Below are 20,057 nucleotides of genomic sequence, written 5' to 3' on the forward strand. Positions count from 1 at the left end.
ACGGTGTAGGTGTGTAGGTACGGTCGAAATTTATTCATACGCGCATAGCAAATAGGTACCAATCGATTATTACTGTTCAGTACGCTACAGGAAACAAAAGCCTAATTGAAAAACAAAAGTATGTAAAAAGTAAGAGGGTAGCGAGAGGAGAGAGAGAAAAAAAAAACAAAACACATTACCGGAAGCAGCAACAAACGTTTACACGGAAGGAAAACTGTAGCAAAAGTGTGGAAAGATAATCTACCCAAACCGTGGAAAACCCGTGGAGGGCACTCGGCTTAACGATCATAATTTACGATCCTGTTTCCCTCCTCGCCCCGTCCCGTCCCGTTGGACTCCACCCTTCCCCCCGGGTCTGTGGATAATTTTTCGATTTTTGCGACAACGAAATTTCGCTGCACAAAACGGCACGAATTACCTTCATTACCATAATTGTACGATTTCCCGGTAATGACATTATTATGGGCCGTCTTGCCGTGTTGGGACATTCCATCGCTATCGGTACTTCAGGAGCGCGTTTTATAGCTCATGATCTTCACACACGTCGTGGCCGGTCGAGGCTCAAGAAGGTTCATAGTGAGAAACATCGAGGCCACGACCGTATCGGTATCCCCTTTTCGAAGCAACCGGAGCAAACCGAGTAAAATGGCGGGTCAAAACGTGCTGCCGTGTGTCGCTGCTGCCTTATGGTTGTGCGTTCGTTTGGCGTGCGTCGATGGCCAGTGGATCGATGGTGTCGGTGAGCTAGCGGTCGATTACTATCGGGCAAGGGATGTGAAATCTGTGACCGCTTTGGGCTGCTGGAACCACACGGAACGGCACAAGTTTTTCCGTACCTTCACCCGGGATGGAGGGATGTTGGTACAGTTCGTGCCCGACCTGGCCGTCGTGTACCCGAACCAGTACTCGAAGGGAGGAATGCTGATCGACGCGACGTGTGAGAGTGTGCTGAACGAGATGCGACAAATGGTAGGTAGGCTTAGGTTGGCAACAATTAAGCAAGCGACCTAGTAAGCACAAGCAAGCCATGAGATTAGCAGCCGTCAACGGAAAGCTTAACGGAAGAGGGAGCTTTTTACGGTGACACTTTTCCTGACGCTGATCTTGTTGTTTCTTGAACGCACGGCCCTCCCCATCCTCTCTCTCCACCAGGGTCGTGAGCTGAATAAACTTTTGGTGGGAAATGTGTACTGGCTGTTCGTGGAAAATCCCCCGAATGACACGCACCGAATGGCCGATGAAGATTTGCTGGAGTATTTGGTGGAGCTTTACAACGATCGATTTCGCTTGCTCGACACGATGCCGTACACAAACGTGGTGATTAGAGTGCGAAGTCCCGTGACCGACGGCTGGACGCTGGTGGAAGTTTTCAAACCCAACCGCAATGCCCGTCTCGTGCCGGAAGTGATTGTCACCGAGTACGGAACGATGTGCGGTGGCGAGAGCTTGCTTCGGAAGAGCTTAGCAAAGTTAAGCGCACGGAGCGCGGCTAGAAGGCGTAATCTGCAAGGATATTCCATGCCATGTGGAATGGCGGTAAGAACCAACCAATGCTAAGTCTATTTTAAAACTCGGGGATAGATTTGACGTACTTCAACACCATAAGATTGCAGTAATTTGATCGGGTTTTTACGTATAAATGTCTTATTGTTTCTGTTCCACCAAGTTTATTCCAAAAGAGGGGGCATTTCATTGAATTATTTATTGGGAAAAGTTCCTACGCTTCGGTATTCTACAACGTGTGTAGTGAAACCAAAATACATTAGCTAGTACATTATAAAAAAAACCAATCATTATGATCATTTTTTAAAAGAACATTATGTTTTAGTGAACATTGTACGTAAATTAACGAAATTACTGAACATATTCGACTTTTAGCCGGCTTCAATGGAGGCGCCTGGTGTTTTTCAATACAACTCCAGTTTTCAGTCCTATCAAAGAACAACATTTAACCGAGAAAACCCGGGATAATGCCTAGAACATGATGGCTTTAACAATACGGTAACGCCCGTTATAACTTAATGAATAAATTAAAATTAAATAAATGAATAATATTTTTAGCGAATATTGCACGTAAATCAACGAAATTACTGAACATATTCGACGCTTTGGCGACTTTTATGGAGGCGCCTGGTGTTTTTCAACACAACTCCAGTTTTTAGTGCTGTGTGTTTAACTTTTAATTTTAAATTTAATAAGCTTTACATTATATTGGCATTTTCTAGATTTGTAGGAGGTATGTGTATAGCTATTTACACACATGTTTTTATAATTGTTGTCGAAATTAAGCTTCCCGAACCTACAATGTCGACAAAAGCCCATCAGAAACTTATTTTATTTAATTTTCCAACAAAGAAAATATCATAAATTTTTTCCGATTATTAATGAAAGACCAAAACTACTACTTCTAATAGATTTTTAAACGGAAAACCATCGCGAGTATTTCAGGTTTTCATCCTAATGAGATTTCTTCTGTTTTGTTTTAGATTCATGAGTTCCTCACTTGACGTGAAAGCAACTTTGTATGAAATTTTCCCAAAATTGGTTTCACTCGTTTGTTTTGTTTCCTTCGTAGATAACTTCGCCGGAGTATTTTAAAAGCCTGGACGACCGGAACGACGTGCACGATCTGTATACGAAGGCGAACTTTCCGTTCATCCGCGAGCTGATGTATGACCTGAACTTCACGCTGAACATGGTGCAGGTGGACGCGGGCGGGTACAAACGCAACGGTACGTTTAGCGGTCTGATGGGTAAGTTCCAGAACCGCTCGATCGAGCTCGGCTGCATGGGATGCCTGATGCGCACCGAGCGGCTGGAGGTGGTCGACTTCATGGTCGTCACGTTGATCATCCGGAGCAGCATCATCTTCCGGCAGCCCCCGCTTTCGATCGTGTCGAACATCTTCGAGCTGCCGTTCAGCGTCGGCGTGTGGCTGTCGTGCGTCGCACTGATGGTCGTCTACTGGATCGCGATGGTGGCCCTTCGGTGTTTCTATGGCGCGGAGCGATACACCGTGATCGAGTCACTCATTTACCTGATCGGGGTCATGAGCCAGCGAGGCAACGAGCTGGTGCCACACTTCAACGGCACCCGGTTGCTGATGTTCTCGTTCCAGCTGACCAGCTTTTTTATCATCACGTCCTACTCGGCCAGCATCGTGGCCCTGCTGCAGAGCCCGAGCCGGGCAATCATGACCGTGGGCGACCTAGTGCGGTCTCCACTGCAGGCGGGCGTCATGGACACCAGCTACGGGCGCGTCTACTACACGGAGACACCGGATCCGGACGTACAGGAGCTGTACCGGAGGAAGATTCGGCCGCACGGCGAACGTTCCTTTATCGAGCCACCGGAAGGGATTGGTCGCGTCCAACACGAGCTGTACGCCTTCGAGGTACGACGGCTTTGACCCGCTTTGGCGAAGAAAACTCACCCCCAGTTCGACCAGGGTAATTGGAATTTAATTCGATATCTCCTGTTTCGCTCCCTTCCCACAAGGCGGAAGTGAATGCCGCCTACAAGGTGATAAAGGAGACGTTCGCACCGGAGGAGGTCTGCAAGCTGCACGAGCTGGAGGCCCTCAAGCTGCCACCGTTCGGCATACCGATCGTCAAGGGAAGCAAGTACCGGGAGCTGATGCGCCAGCGCCTGATGTGGCAGCGGGAGGTCGGCATTATCAAGCGGTTCAACATCATCTGGATCCACCAGAAGCCGCAGTGTGAAAATCCCACCGCCGGCTACACCTCGGTCCGCTTGGTGGAGATGCGTTATTTGTACTGCTTTCTTGCCGTCGGCTTTCTGGCCGCCCTGTTGGCGCTCGCAGTCGAGAGGACCTGGTTCAAGGAGCGGTCCGTGTGGGCTCGCCGGGGCCGGAAAATAATCAAAGCCAAACAGGCTAGAGCGAGGGATTAATCTCCGGCCGGGCTCCGTTCGAACAGTGTTACGGATTTGCTGCAGCTCTTGAAAATCGAAAGCTGCAATAATCGCATCGTGGTAATTGCTTCAGCATCGAACGTTCTCCGTAGGGTTTGCAAAATGACGAAACAACATAGCCTATGTTCGCACGATTGCTTTTGTTGCCTTCGGCATTGTGTGTTAATGCACGATTCAAATCAATGTTATGATAATACCAGCATTTTTCACTAAACTAACTACTACTTAAATCGTTACGCTTCATATTTCCTACTGTTCTAATACAAGCTTAAAAGTAGTGTTTAATAGAATAGTTTGTTGTTATTTATATCGCAAAATTTCATTTATGCATAAGAGGTTCCTAAAGATACTGATCCTAATATCTCAGAACAATAAAAGCCTTCGATAAGTTCGAACAGTACAGTAAGCTTTAAACAAACAACAGAACAATAAATAGAACAAAAAAACCGTAATAAGTAGCTTTATTTCCTTGTATCAACAAGTATTTTTATTATTTGTGTAAAGTTGTTTTCTGGTTTGGTCTCAAAAAGTGTTCAAATTGGGAAAAATATACTAATGCGCCCTCAATCACTTAAAATCTCCAGTTACAGCACAATGAAAAAAGTAATCAAAACACCAAAATTTTATCGAAAGATATTTTAACAAATTTTGTTACACATATTGTAAACGACTCATAAATGTTATCGTTCCTTTAATGATGTTTATAAAAAAAAATTAAACACATTACAAGGTCACATCTAAAGAGATCAGAGTTAAAGGGACGGCAAAATCTAGTGAGTGCCAAAATAATTTCAATACACAGTAGTTTATACTTTTTTTTATCCATAGTTTGTTAGAAGATTCCATCTTAAATTAAATTTCGTCCCAACAGATATTGCAACTGCATGTCGTTTGTATAATAACGTTCAAGTTAGTGTTGTTGTAAATCTTTTGCGGCTTTAAATTATCTACGAAGTTGTTTAACGTTAACAGGTCAACCGAAATACCCAGCCCCGACGTAAACCACCAACTCGGAGCTCGAAGCTGGAAGCGCCTTTTTATGTTGCTTTTTCTCTCCCATCTCAATGTCGATGGCTACATCATGGGAAAACGAACGGATGGCTCGGTGAGGCCAAAACATCAACCCAGGTCATGTCGATGGGAAAACCAAACCACGGCGAGCCACATCTTCTTGACACCGATTATCGATTATCTGACGGGAGCGTTCGTCCTTCGAAAGTTTTCCTCCAGCGGTTCCCGCAGCGTGAACGTTGTTTACCCCGGGCTTGGGGGAGGGGGGGGGGGGAAACGAGGAAAAAGTTCACCGTCAAGAAGCGAAAAATCATGGCAAGTCACACAGCGGATCCACTAGCTCTCCGTCGGTACTCTCTAGGTCTTTCGCATGGATCGGATGGAAGTAGTTATTGTTAGTTTACAATTTTTTTATAAGGCATCATGGCTTTCAGGGCCGTTGGTGGCCGTTGTGGTTATGTTCCATGATGAAAGGTACACGATTACTAGCATAACAGCATGACTAAGGCCATGTACTGCTGATGTTGACGGCGGAAAGCAAGACAAGACGAGCAAGTAAACTAGTTCCGTGATAAAAAAAATGCGAATAAATCAAGCAGAAAAGGCACGTTGGAGGCAACATTTAAATTAGCTCATCGGCTTGAAGTACGAGAAGTAAGAAGAAAACAAAAAACGCATACTAACTCCAATCAGAACAATGGAGCTCAACTGTCACACGACCTTGCCGGCAATGCTCTCGTGTCCAAAGAGGGAGGTGTATAAATAGGGTAAAGAGACGCATAAACTGATTCAGCTTTTAACCGATTATCAGAGCGTAGTCTTCACCGTGAAGCGGGTCAGGGCGAGTGCTTTTCAAACAGCTAACGTATTCTTAAGCTGGCACATTCTTCGTTGAGTGACAAGAGGCCGCCATTTATCACAGTTTTCAGCAACCAATAGCAACCACAGGAGCAGCTCCTCTTAGGGAGTGCGGTGGGGGGACAACTATAGAAAAGCTCGCGGCCTACTTCATCCGGAAGGGCGCATAAGTGTGCTTGACGGCACCCGGTGGTGCGAGAAAATGAACTAGTCCCGTAATGACACAGCTTATTTTCCAGCCAACGCCGGCCAAGCCAAGAGGCTTAAAAGTTCCGAACGCCTGCCGGTGAGCGGGAACGGGTGGTTGGGTGGGGGCTGTGAGCGGAAAACCGCAAGGACTCTTGGCTGTCTTTTCCACATCCCGGCGTCAACTCGTCAACAGTTTTATTACGTTATCCTTTTGATAGATTGATTTGCTGCTGATGGATGAAGGATGACCGTTTTACGAATTTGTCGAAGCTTTTCGTGCTGGCCAGCATGATTCCATTTATGGGTTTTTGTGACCTGTTTTTCTAGTAATCCCTGGGTAGTAGACTTACGAAATAGACATTGCTTCGAAAAAGGAGGAAAATGCTAGGACGTTTGATCATAAACAAGTTATATGTTATCAAAATATGTTATCAAAATTCTACCATATGACAAATTACGAGGAGCTGAACAGCTTCAAAGTATCGAATCTTGATTTCACCCACATAAATCCAAAATGTTCCTTTAATTATTTAGTTATTTTATTTTAGTGTAACAAAAGACTTTCTTCTCTAACACAGTCCCGAAATTCGATGCAAGAATTGATGCTTGTTAGGACCTATAATTTGCTCCATAAACACGATACGGTGGGTTTGGAAAACGAAGGAAAACAATGAAACTGCTGCAGCAACAATGGAGGAAAACCGTACATTGAGCGCACGGCGACTGGCCGGAGCTGTCAAGGGCGGAGTGGTGATAATTCATCACATATCAAATATCGCACCGTGAAGGAAAAACCCAGACAAGACAAGCAAAACCATCCGAGGGCATGCGTCCTGCGCCCGAGGAAAGCGATCGGGCTTTCCGGGTGAGAAGGGAACCGTTTAATTAAGTGCTTTTAGCCAGCGTGTTTTACGGAGTACAGGTCGGTGGGTGTCTGCATGTGTGTGTGCGCTTGTGCTGAGGAATGTGATGCTTAGGGAAGCGAGAAACATGATACGCTCGTTACGAGGCCTTCAGCGCTTCTCCCTGCTTGGTTTTCCTCCGTTTTATTTTTCCAGGCGCCCGCGTAAAGCCGATTCGATGGAAACCCAAACTGCTTCGTCTGACAGCTCGCCGTTTTCACTGCTGCATAGTAGGCGACGCCGTGCTACGGTAGTGAAACCCAAATATCTAGCACACGCACATAAATACACACACGCGTAGTCCTTAGAGCCTCGGGCACGCACAAACACACAAACACCCACAGCCACTCGTGACCATTTTCTAGCGTTTGTTCATGGTGCGAACAACATCAAGTTGACTGCGGGGTTTTCTCGGCAGCAAAAATAGGCGACGAAAGCGCTGGCGAAAGTGTTTGTAAGTTGTCGAGGAGCTGCGAAATGTTGGTGAGGGCTGACATCGTTTCTTTTGATAGCATCACAAATCGCGTCCCGATGACTGGCATGATACGAACTACGCAACTTACTACTTGATCAAGCTTCAAACCGCACTCAAATATTACAGCACTACTATGATAATAAAACTGACATTACCGTGTTCATTCACGCAACGAGCTCAAACCGAACGAAACGAGCAAATACGCCAAATGAAGGGAAAGTAAAACAAACAAGCGATTCCATTTTTCAGAATGATACAAAGAAGGGCTTCCGGACGCACAGTACGCCAGCGAAAGATGTACTCACCCGGTGGGCGGGGAGGGTGGGGAAAGGCCACGCGCCTTACAGGGGCAAACTCAGCTGGAATGTGTAGGCTGAGGGCTGTGCGGGATATTTTTCCGGTTCCTGTTCGATTATTCCATCTGCTGCCAGTCCGGTCATATTCTTCCAAAGGGAAAATCAATACACCAGCTTATACCGTTCCGAATGGCATCACCTGCCGTCAGGGGTTTCCCTCACCGCGTTTTGTTTTCACGAGCGCGAGTGGAGTTCTGTATCAAAATTCACAACAGCTGACCACCGATGGGGCCTGCTCCCAGCTTGGCACCTTCCGTCACAGCGGGGTGGAGAAATTGGAGGCAACACCACGGAGACGCTTTCACGATCACCAGATAGTTACGAAAACACACCGTTTCACCCGAGCAGGAAAACGACGGCTGGTCGATACACTACTGATGGAGACGCACGGTTTGCCTGCTGCAGAATGCTGCGTAGTTTGAGGGCCGTCTGTGCTCGGCGAGTGACACACCGTCTGACTTTAGCCTGAAATTGAGCACTGAGACTTGAAGGACTCTGGCGGAGAGAGGCTTGAACAAGGATGTAATGTTGGTGAGAGCAAAATTCTGACAACTCTGTTGACAGGCTAGGACGCTCTATCAAACCACATGCCATCAGACTAAATATACAAGCATCCTTTTACAAGGATCCAAGCAGTTCTTCAACACAACATTTGTTATGTAAAAAATGGTACCAAGTTTATCGACGATTTCTTAGTTTTCCACCGGGAATCCACAAAACAAAGGCGATAAATGTCCTTGCAAGAGGAAACTTTTCCCAAAGTAACAAAAACTAGCAAGAGAGCTGTCAAACATGCCGCCCGTAGTACGCATGTACAGTTTTCCACTCTATCCATAAGCAATATATCGAAAGGGAAAGCTACGCCATAAAATGTTGCTATAAAAATCCTTGTTCGCTATCTTTCCGGAAAGCTTGCCCTGTGAAAACGTTGAGAGCTTTAAGAGGAGCTTTTGAAAAATTTATTGTCTTACGTTATAAACTCTACATGTTTCGTTTGTTGTGCGATTGAAATTTGAAATAAAAACACTCCAATTATAGATTTCAGCCCTCTTTAAAAATGGAAAGGATTGTTTGGAACTTCAAAGGAGAATTCGATTCAACATTTTAATAATGCTAATTCCATGTTTTGGTAATACGTCTCTGATCTCAACTATTTTTTGCATTTTGCTTTAAGTTAAGCAAAAGTACTTTCAATTATTGCTGCACTTACCGCATCTGATTTCGTTGAGTAAAATGGTAATAAGTTCATTAACTGCCGCATTGAAGGAGGGCAGTTTTTCCCCCGTCTTCCTGCCATTATCAATCATGTCGTTTGTGCCTCGCACTTCCGTCGGTAAATCGTTGATATCGTATGGCGCGGATCAAAACGTTCCGGTTTACGTAATACCGCGTCAGCAGGAATCGGTAAATGCATCAAATTTGATGAATTATTGCACTTCCACTCCATCCAGCGGTCTCGAGTGCATATCGAGCTCGGTGACTGTTGGTTTGCGGTCGGCGGTGCACAATAGTTGTAAATCACGGCATCACAGGCCCGGCGCACGGGAGCACAAAGCCTTTCAGGGTAGGGGATAACGTCCGTCGGCAGCCTTCGAAGCCTTCCGCCGCCGCCACTTCCGGCGCAGGCCCCAGTCCAATCGACTCCCGACCGATAGTGGCCGTCAGCATTCGGATGGAAAATCGAAATCATGAAAAGCATCGCCACCGGCATTCTCGGTCCTACTGCATTTGGTTTGGAACCTCGTATCCCATTGCATCGCTTCGCAGTAGGTGCCAGAGAAGAACTGACCTTGGGCAGCGCGTGGAAACGAAGGGATAAAGCTCGGCTACACGGTTCACGCTTGAAGGGAAGCGAAAAACGGTAACATGCCTGTAACAATGAACAGTACTTCGTGGTTTGGCCTCTCCTCGTCGCGTGCATCAGTGATTTCTGAGGTTTTGTATGGTGGCAGGAAAACACTCACCGGCAAATCGCCATCATGCCCGTTCGGTAGCATTTGATATGTGCGCTGTGTGAGAGTGGAATCAAATTTTCCTCTCAACAGTGCGCTATCGCTACATTTGACAAATAGTTGGTACAATATGTTACAGTTTCGCTGGAAGGATTAAAAAAGTGGGATGAACTCGAATGGCTAGGTTTTCCACCGATCGAACAAATATTGAACACCCATGCAAGATTACTCTAGCACAGAACAATAGAAATCTAAAATCCCTCTAGGCTGGACGCAGTGATTCTACTCGATCAATAAGCTTTATACAGCAAATGAGCATGAATTGATTGAATTCCTGTTGATATTTCTTTAATTGAGTCGTTGATTTTAAATCAACAAACTAGTGTGCGGTCGATTGAAATCTCTATCGTGGTTGATTAAAGTATTTTAAAATCAATAAACAGTCCCCAACTAGTGATTAGAAACATTTCATTAGTTACTGATAATTGAACAAATGTAAGATTAGCATTATATAATATATACAATACTCAAACGAACTTTTTACTTTTATCATCATTTTAACTGAAAGTTAGCAGTTGAAGAAAATTTTAAGAAAAATAATATTGTAAATGTCAAAGTCTTGTATACCTCCAAATCTAAAACGATTCAAGCTGACGATTAAAGAATGCTTTATTATCAAGGAAATCAGGAAACTCAGGAAAAATAGCTTGAACAATTATTTTATTCGAAAAATTGTGTTTTACAAACGAGTCACATTTTTTCATCTTTAAATCTTGAATATTTATTTTATCATTTTCCTTCTTTTTTCTGTGGTAAGTAACACTTTATTACTTTATTAGTTGGGGATAAAGCTTTGACATATAATAAACACAATCCAAAACTAAAATCTTAAATTTGTAAACTTCAACCCTGTGATTTCCTGCTAGAGTTTAGTATATCTAGCTAGAGTTGCTCTTATCCCCTTTCGAAACTATAACCGAACCATCCCAACCCTTGAGAACAAAAGAAAAAAAAAACTCAAAAATCAAAGAACACAGTAAACAATGAAAGGCTTTCTTTGAAATGGTTCCCGTCCGCACTTGAATACCATCGGTCGCTCCGAGGCACCGTCGAGGCTTTTCTTCCGTTTGTTGAGCCACTTCAACAAGGTTGCTACCCGTTTGAAAGCTTCTCTCCGGTCGCCTCGGGGCACGTAGCCGAAGGATCAACAAACAACAACACGGGCGGTCGAAGCGGTAGCAGCAGTCGGGAGCTGCCAGAAGCAGGCGGGCCCGATTGTAAGTCAAGTGTTTTCCCGTCTGCAGTCGACCGTGGATGCGCGAATGCACGGAACACGGATCCGAAAACATATCCTCGCCCGACAGGCCAGACGATGACGGGTGGTGGTGGCGGTGGCGGCGGCGGCCAATCCCCATAAATTGTCCGTGTGATGCCTTTGATTTGTCGTGGTTAACGGTGTTCTACCATACGTCACGACCATTTCCCATACGGGACGGGGGGTTTCGCTTCGATTCCCGCAGGCAAAAGAGGTTCCACCTCGAGACGTCTCCAGTCGGAATGATGAAATCAAGCGATCCGGAACGTTCGCTCGGTAGGGAAGAAAAATCCGTTCCCGGCAGATGCCAACATGTCGTTGGCGGATTGTGTTATGGGGTTAGGGCCACGTGTGTGTGTGTATGTAAACTTCATACCACTCCGACGCCTAACAACCATTCCTTATCCTCATAAAGACCACCTCGCATGCAGGCGGGGTGATAAAGGTGAACGCCACAGAGAGGAATAGACGTCTACAAAGCGTGGAAAACACTTTCCCCATCGTTCTGGGCTGGGCTTTTACAAATATGTGCGCGCGATACCGCAGGCAACATTTCCTCAAAGTCCTCCGCCTTGCGAACAGCGACGCCCTTGCGACCTACCGGTGCCCCAGCTTCGGAAGCCCATTTATTTTCTTTGGAAAATGATGAATGCCGGCGCGTTGAGCAGAAATAATAGCGAGTAATTTAGTTTCCATTTGGATGCTTCGCTTTTCTTTACGGGCGGCCCGCACTTTCGTATATGGCCGCGCGGTGCCGCCACCGCTCGTTGTGAATTTTCCGATCCGACACCGATGGTGTCGAGCAGTTTTTCCACCCTCGCCTCCTCTTGCCACGCGGAAACCCCACCAGGAACGGTCGGGAAGGTTTTTGCTACCGCACGCCATGGCCATAAATGCCATTTTGGGAATATGGAAAGCGAGAGTCGAAGATGAAGAGGATGACGAGCTGAAGAGAAAAAAAACCTCCTGCCCGCGTGTGTGAAAAACTCGCCCACAAAACATACCACGAGTCGACCAAAGTGTGGGTGTTTGTGTGTGTGTGTGCGTGTGTGTAGCACGGTGCAGCGAAAAAGTTCTACTCCCGGAGGGGCCATCGAAATGTGAATGATGTATGGCGCTCTTATGACGATGGGGTCGGCGTCGTTGGCTGATTCGGGAGGCTGGCGTCCGTAATGGTCCGCCCCGGCTCCGGACGTACAGCGGGCTCGGGTGTCGAAAGGCTAGCCCGTGGGCACTTGCTGATGGCTTTCGGTAGGCCGCAAGAAGATGGAACGTGGGACGGGATGGAAGCCAAAAGGGGTGTTCTACAGCTCGGGTGTCGACGTTTAACGTAACACGAGCCCGCCGGAGCGCACACCTCAACGCTATCTGTAACGGTTCGTTTGGTAAACTCAATGCGCGCAGTGGGTGAGATAGGATACGCCAGCAAAAAAGAAACGGCAGCAGGAAAATCCCCTCTCAAACAGTTTTCCGGGGAGGGCTTTCCTTTCGTGCTTGCATAGTTTTTCTTTCTTCCCGTCTTCTGAATCCGTCATCCGGCAACCCTCCCCCCCATCTCCGGGTGCGCCTTACTGGAAGTCGAACCGGTTCCAAGTAGCAGCCGCCGCACCAGCACGGACAAGTAATGTGAATATAAATATTATATAGGTCGATTTGGGTAAGCTTGCCACATTCATGTTAATAGCTGTGTAATTCATTATGCATTTGGTCTATTATCGATGGAATTACGGCGTGCCGCGCGGACCAGCGCACGATACTATCGCCCGGCACCTTTGGGACTTTGGGTACCGGTGTGCGCTCTCCGGAGGAATGAAGTGGGATCACCGAAAGTGCTTGGAAAATGAGCCAAAGCTAACGAATGTGTTAGTTATGGTCGGGAATGTGGTTGCCTCGGTCAAAACGATAGCCGTTGGAACTGTGACCATTGGAGGGTTATAAAGCAAACGGGCTGACATTTAAATGGTGCAAAAACTGTTGGAAGGATTAAGGACATGTGGGTTAAAGGGAAAGAAGGGCTGGATGTTATCGCAACGAATGATATATCCGCAATTTTGCGACAGTTTCTTGATATCAATATCTTTATCAACAATTTTTAGTTATTTTGTTTTATTTGTAGTCTTTCAGTTGAAACTGCATAAATGTTAAACATTCAACTAGGATGTTTCTCATTAGGCATTCCAATTTTGCCTTTTTTTTAAAGTGTTAAATATTTTGGCGGAATTGAAAATGTAACACCAGCAAAAGCGAAAGCGCGCCACTAAGAGTTTAAATTCGTCAGCGTAACTCAATCGAAAGCAGCATCTTGGTTGGTGTCTGTGTGTTTCGCTATGCTGCCGCGTGCGGAGTGGATAGATAGAATCTGCCTTGGTTCTTCGGTTCGGTGCTGCGGCGGGCTAAGTGGATGATTTCTATCTGCTCTTCCAACCTCCCGGGGATAATGAGCTTAACGTCCAACTTGTCACCGGGCGGAAAGTTCGGCTCGCGGCTCCGATGATTGGATTCCGGTCAACATTCGGTGTCAAAAAATGAGAATTTCAGTAATTGGTTCGGTGGCGGCACAAATTGGATCTATTCTAAGCTGCTGCCCGCGTTCTTGGCGTGCAATCGGTGAAGAATTGTCTGCTTGAGGCAGTTGAGCTTGGCGAGATGGAATGAACTTTATAGTTTTGCTTTCGAGTACACGATTTAAATCAAGTTTTTCGTAGAGATAGGCCAATGTTATCATGAAGTGAGTCGAAATGATTAAAATTAAATTTTGTACAATCGTAGACTGTATTTTAAGCTACCGATGGTTTCATTTTCATAACTTCATGTATTTAATTATTGAATGTCAACAGTTGGATTAATTTGTTATTAAATTTGAAACATTGAGAGCAATTGAATACCTTTCATTAAACTTCCATGAAAAAATGTTATCGGAATTCTTCGACTTTAGCCAATTTCTTGAATTTTTTTTGTAATACAAACCGGAGTTACAAAATATGTACTTGATATTAGATTTTCTAACAAACAGACGATGGCCCGCTGTATTGCCTTACTTATCGACTTTTAATCCTCGCTACGATTACGATTGAAAACAAACTTTGATTATATTAATTTTCAAACAATTAACTACAATCATATTTATGCAATGAATATTTGTAAATTGTGATGTCTTGTGATATTTATTTGATGGGATGAGTGCACTCTAACTGCCGTTACCAGTAACGTCCAAAAATTAAAAATAAAATAACCACAATATAGTAGCCTCATTACATACATTACGAAAGTGTGTCATTTTTAAACATTCCACTTTTCGGTAAATAGGTGAATGCACGTTCTAAAACTGTTATGAATGTAGAATTTCTTGTGAGTCGAAAGAGGTAGAACTGGAACTGAATTTATGTGGTCAATTTCATCAAGTTGTTTTGAAACTAAAGATATGTAAATAATCTCCTAGAGGTAACTATCATCTGAAAATATTATTTTTAGATCCCAAAACAGGTGTTTTTCAGATAAAACTTATGTAAACCACGATGGACGAGGCGTATTTAGTACGATTTTTAAAGCGATTTAGAACCATAAAGAAAATTGCTTGATTCTCATTAAATACTTTTAAAAATTATTTTAGACACCATTTGGTAAAGAGAACCAAATTGTTAGGAGGAACAAGAAAAAACCATGTTCGAACATGGTAATATCGAACGAATTCGCAATAGCTTCTGTTTCTCAACTTTGATTATTCGGTACTCAAAAGAACCTTTTCCGAAACCAGGTGTAATAAAAAATAACAAGAAATTCCGGCAAAAAAGAATTCACACACACAAACCCAAACAATGCCTTGCAGAAACTGTCGGGCCCATTATCGCGCGAACTTTGCTAATTTCCCATTAATCTATTTACAACATTTTGATCGATCATAATTGGACTATTTGCTTCAGTCCCGTTCGCAATTTACGCCACGCCACGGCCATTAGGGCACCCTCCCGCGCCCTTGCCCAGCCGATCCTAGGCGCAACCCGCAAAGATTTAATGCCCTTTCGCCCGGGCGCAGCCGATGCAAAAACTCAATGCTCAATTTGTTTCAATTCCGTCCCCAATACTTACCGTTGGAGCAGTTAGGGAAGCGAACGGGGCGAAAAAAAACCCCGAACCAGCGATGAAATAGAAATCCGAACGCGAAACCGGAAAGCATGTGAGAGAAAATGTGTTCTGCCCCGGTGGGGAGGGATGTTCCAATTCCGGGTGGTCACCCGCGGGAGCCCCTCTTAGACCATGTGATTGTTTTGCCGTTAGAACAAACCCAAAAACAAGGATCCGTTAGTTTGATCTTCGGCAGCAGTTCGGCATCGGGCTCGGCCACGGACTCTCTGGGAGTTTGCTCTCGTGTTTGTGTGGCCTTGCCACTCTTGGCAGGGAGAGCTTTCACTCACCAGCATCCTTCTCTCCGGGCGCGTTTGAAAAGGTGTTTGTTGTTTATACGGGAAAGGACACCCTCCGCACAGATAGCAATCGTTTGACGTCTCGCAGCCACCGTTGGGGGGGAGGAGAAAACAGGGACAACGGTGCGGACACGTGTGGCACGGGCTTCAAGACTGGCCGGAGCCAGCGCCAACGCGGAGACAAGATTCTTGGAGCCTTGGTACGACGTCGACGGGAAGATCGATACGAGCGCGTGGCTGCGTGAAGGAGCAGCCAGCATCACATTTATCCCGCTCTCGTCGAGGGGAAAACTCTCTCACTCTCTTGCCCAATTAACCTCTGCACAGCTTTTCTCCTGCTTCGTTCTACAAACGCGAGCCAGCATCAGGCGGATCCGAGCCCTGCCAGGACGACGACGACGACGACGACGACGAATGACGGTATGGAACGCCTCGCGGGGTCACCAGGGGTTTTCATTCAAAAAGAGTCGACCCAGCCTGGGTGAACGTTAGTTTTTTGACGCCCTCGGTACAGCGAACAACGAATCGGCTTGCTTTCGCCACACCGACACCGACGGCAGCTGGCTTCCGGGGCGACCAAAACACGGGAACACACGTTCGAGACTTGGCGTGCCGCGCAGTCGGAAAATCATCAATCGCACAACGCTCCTCGGAAAGCGAACGGATTTTCCAAAGTACAAGCCAATCGCATTTCATCTGAAACCGGGCGACGAAATTCCCGTAATCACCCGAGAAAGTCACCCAATTTATCAGCCTCCTGTGATTGTGCGGTTCGATTCCGAACTCCGGTGAACAGCTAATCACACTGCACGAGTCTGTGTGTGTGTGTGTTTGTGTGCGTGTGCCTAGCGAAAGGAAAAGCACCAGTACACAAACGATAACATCTGTCCGGTGCTGGCAGCGACAAGCGGGAGCCCAACGCTAATAATAACCGTGTCCAACGGAATCAATCAATTATCGCCTATCACGTTCGGAAATCAAGTCCCTGACTTTTCCCCGCGTGGGGGGGGCCGCGGGTGGAAAGGTCACAGGAAGGAGTCGCCAGCGGGTGGTTTGTGGTGGTTGTGTTTCTCTACCACATCTTTGTTTTTTTTCGTTCAGTTTTGGTACATTCTTCCGAGCTTCGGTGGGAAATAGATAAAACCTAATCCGGTTACAGGTCAGTGAAAGGTTTTTTTCTTCCTTCGCTCAAAGGCGTGGAAAACTGAATGTGAGGGGAACAAAGCAACCAAGGAAACCAAGGAAACCAGTGTGAGTGTGTTTGTGCCTGTGTGTACGAGTCGTGGAACGGACGAAAAGAATCGAAAAACGTGGCGGAGGGAAAACGCACGACGAAAAGGAGACAAGCGACAAGAAAAACATCCCGTGGAAATGTCGGAGTGAGCCTGCGTCCCGCTTGTGTGTGTGTGTGGGTGCGTGCGTTTGTGTGTGCTGTCCGGACGCTGGAGTGAGTTTGTTATGCTATCCGGTTGGCGTGTTCCGTGAGTGTCATTGTTGATATTGTGGTCGCTTTTGTGTTATGCTTAAGTACCTGAAAAGCTGAGGAAGCACGCCGAGGAACGGCCGGTGAGACAAGGTGAGGGAGGGCAGCGAGATCAACCGCTATCGATCGCGACCATCGCCGAAGACGGCGAGGGTGTGTGAGGGAGTGTGTGTGTGCGTGTGTGGCGGTGGAGAAAAACGTGTAAGCTGGAGCCTGTCGTGTCTTGTGCGACCGAAAAGAAAACCATCACGACGTGGGCCGAAATCAAGAAAGGTAAGGCTACGGGGGTGAAAAGAAAGCGTAGGTTGCGAAGGTGACGTCCTTGGCCGACGTCTTCAGGCGGACCTCCGTTACGTCCGGTCGCTATTTCTGTTGTTCGCCTACGTGGGGGGGGGGGGGGGGGGATCAGCCGTGGAAAAGTGGAAAATGAAAAGCCCTTTGATATGGTGCGCTTTGTGCGCTCGTTTATTTGGTTAACTCGCCGGACACTGGGCCACACTGGGCCACACTGGGCGAGGAATAAAAGAAGGTTCATAAAATAAAACCAGCCGAGCGAATCGGAAGGGACGGTTTCGGCGCGACGGCCTGCAAAGGACATGGTTCGGTTCATAAAAGAAAACAATCAGGGCCACAATGGAAGCGTACATAAGCGGGATTGTCCATTAAGTATCTTCCATAATTTATGTGTTTCCCTGTGGTGGTGGAGGAAAAGGATAAAATGTGACAAAATTTAACACGAATAAATACACTCGCCTCCAGACAGATTATTTTAAGCACGGAATGGTTTGCAGCATTTGCGTTTTTTTAAATCGGTTCAGCGGCAGTTTTTGGTTTTATTTTCCTTTTGTATTTTAATAATGCTTGTTTGGCGCGGTGGTGAAAAAAAAAACACACGGAAAAAAATACACACACAAAAAAAAACACTAACATAATTTTCCATTTTCTTACACTTCATTTGCTGTGCCCAGTAGTCCATCATAATTGTAAAAGTTTACACGCCAGTCCAAGGGGAAAGTAAGTTTTAATTCACTTTGCTTGTTGTGTCTTACTGCGGACCGAGAACCAAGGAACTTTCAAGGGAAGTGGCGAATGCGGCGATGCTGGAAGATATTCATCGGTCCATTTGCGTAGTGGTAGTTCCAGGCGCTGAGGCATCCCACTTTTCTCTCGCAATTTTCTCAAGACAGCAAGTGTGATTTTTTTCATGCCCTTAACTCTGCCAGCCGAAGGATGGAGGGACCAGCTGTAAATTAAATTAAAAGAACGAGAAATAACTCCATCGTCGAACGACAACACACGGCACTAGGGGGTTCTCGCAGGATGGGACTCGTTTCGCTGCGCCATTGCTCAACGAGGAATAAAAGGTTTCCTTTGGGGGAAGTACACCCGCCTGGTGGTTTCTAAGCTTGTCTTAAGAAAAGAAAGCGTGTAAGAATGACAAAAATAAAAATGAAACACAGTAAAATGAGCAGCAGTGAGGCGTCCGTTCCAGCATAATCTACCAACGATAGTAGATTGCATTATTAAGACATGAGCTTCGCAAACTGTAGCCGTTTGTCCTAGATTCCCTAGGTACAGATGAGGTTAGCAGTGGAAGGAAAATCGTATTGCTTGATGGGTCTGTAGATTATCTTCTGCGATGAACGTGAATCTTTCTGTTTTGTATCAGATTTTTCCCTCAATCATTTTAGGATTCTTTATTTAATGTTATTAAAACCAACTGCCACCTATTTTGTTTATTTTGTTCAAGCATGTATTATTGCCACATTTTTTGTAGGTTTTTATTTAGCACGAAAACAAAATCAGACATACTTGTTTGCCATTTATAAGCCACTTAGAAATATTAAATTCGTAGTATGGCAGACATTCCTTTTTTCTGAGTACGACTCAAGCCGATATTCGTTTGCAGCTTTGATAAGCATGAAAATTCATAACCGTTTACTCAATTCCTTAGCAATCTCAATGCACAATGGGAGGCAAAACAAACGTTTTCCGTTATTGTCTTTGAAACGGTTGTGCTTGACTGGCGGAGAGCTTCCGTTCCGTTCCTTCCGGGGAAAATCCATCCTTTTTCTTTGTCCGCTACGATACGGGAAAAAGCCGACGAAAGTGATGAAACGGGCTGTTTGAAAAAAAAAGAGAACAAAACATGGTTACAATATGCTACCAGCTTCCCGTCCGCCGAGCCAGGTGGCAGTGGTGTTTGGTTTTGTTTGTGGATTTTCCACAAACGCAACGCATAAAGTGCCGCCCGGACCGAACGCTGGCTTTTCCCGCTGCAATTTGTATTCCGAATGGATCAGGCGCAAATCTTGGCGTAACATTTGCGTACCGAGTTGTTCAAATGAAAGGCAGCAAATAAAAAACAAACCTTAAAGAAAGGAAATGAGTTTTTTTACCCCTCGGGAAAACTCGACTCGCGTTTATCCTGATTGGTGCCGACGAAAAGGTCGAGGGTGGATTGCGTCAATTTTCCCGGAATTCTCGAGCCTCTTGCGGATGATCATTTTCCGTGCAGTTCATTTGAGTAATTTTTGTTTCATTTGGCCCGACGATCTTTTTACGTTTATCATGTGCGCGTAATAATTGAACAGATTTGAGGAAAATTGAGTGTAAAACAACCAAACCACTGCCATTCGGTGGGAACAGGTTTTTTTTCTCTTTCAAATCGTATTGCGGAACACACACACAGATGTGAAACGTTGCGCCAACTGCAGACGAAGTAATATAAAAACTACCCACCATCTTACAGGAGGTCAAAGCGGGAAAGAAGAAACAAACCCCTAAACTAAATGGATGCGTCTTTCGCATCGCACAGATGCTTCCCAGTCGCATCGGACTTTTTCGCTTTACTTTTTTTCCGCTCGGAATGGAAACGGACCAAGCGGGAAATGGATCGCTCCGCATTGAGGTCCACGCGCTGATGGCAAGTATCAACGCGTGGAAGCTTTAAAATTTATTGCCACCGCATCTTTCAAGCCGAAGCACCGCCGAAGCTGGAAAGACGTATCGTAAATCAATAAAATTTATGGTATTCGATTATTTGTTATTGAACTATGGTGCCGTAGTGGTGGTGGTGGTGGTGGCGGCGGTGGAGTGTGTTGATTTTTCCATTAAGCCCACACGGCGTTACAAAAGCTCTCGAACAAAGGCTTCGGTGGT

General features: G+C 45.7%; 1 protein-coding gene across 1 annotated transcript; it reads left to right on the forward strand.

Moving 5' to 3' along the window:
* The first annotated feature begins 645 nt into the window (after positions 1-645).
* Positions 646-3,912, forward strand: LOC131265182 (ionotropic receptor 75a-like). Its single transcript, XM_058267443.1, has 4 exons — positions 646-969; positions 1,153-1,536; positions 2,576-3,394; positions 3,499-3,912. The coding sequence occupies exons 1-4, from the start codon at positions 646-648 to the stop codon at positions 3,910-3,912; spliced, it is 1,941 nt and encodes a 646-aa protein (XP_058123426.1).
* Positions 3,913-20,057: the final 16,145 nt, after the last annotated feature.

This window comes from Anopheles coustani, chromosome 2, assembly GCF_943734705.1.
Source record: "Anopheles coustani chromosome 2, idAnoCousDA_361_x.2, whole genome shotgun sequence".
NCBI lineage: Eukaryota > Metazoa > Arthropoda > Insecta > Diptera > Culicidae > Anopheles > Anopheles coustani.

Bases quoted from the DNA above. Each gene is read 5' to 3' on its own strand.
- LOC131265182 (XM_058267443.1), top strand. From the start codon at position 646: ATGGCGGGTCAAAACGTGCTGCCGTGTGTCGCTGCTGCCTTATGGTTG. The intron at 1,537-2,575 runs GTAAGAACCAAC...TTTCCTTCGTAG, and splicing joins CCATGCCATGTGGAATGGCG to ATAACTTCGCCGGAGTATTT. The intron at 3,395-3,498 runs GTACGACGGCTT...CCTTCCCACAAG, and splicing joins ACGAGCTGTACGCCTTCGAG to GCGGAAGTGAATGCCGCCTA.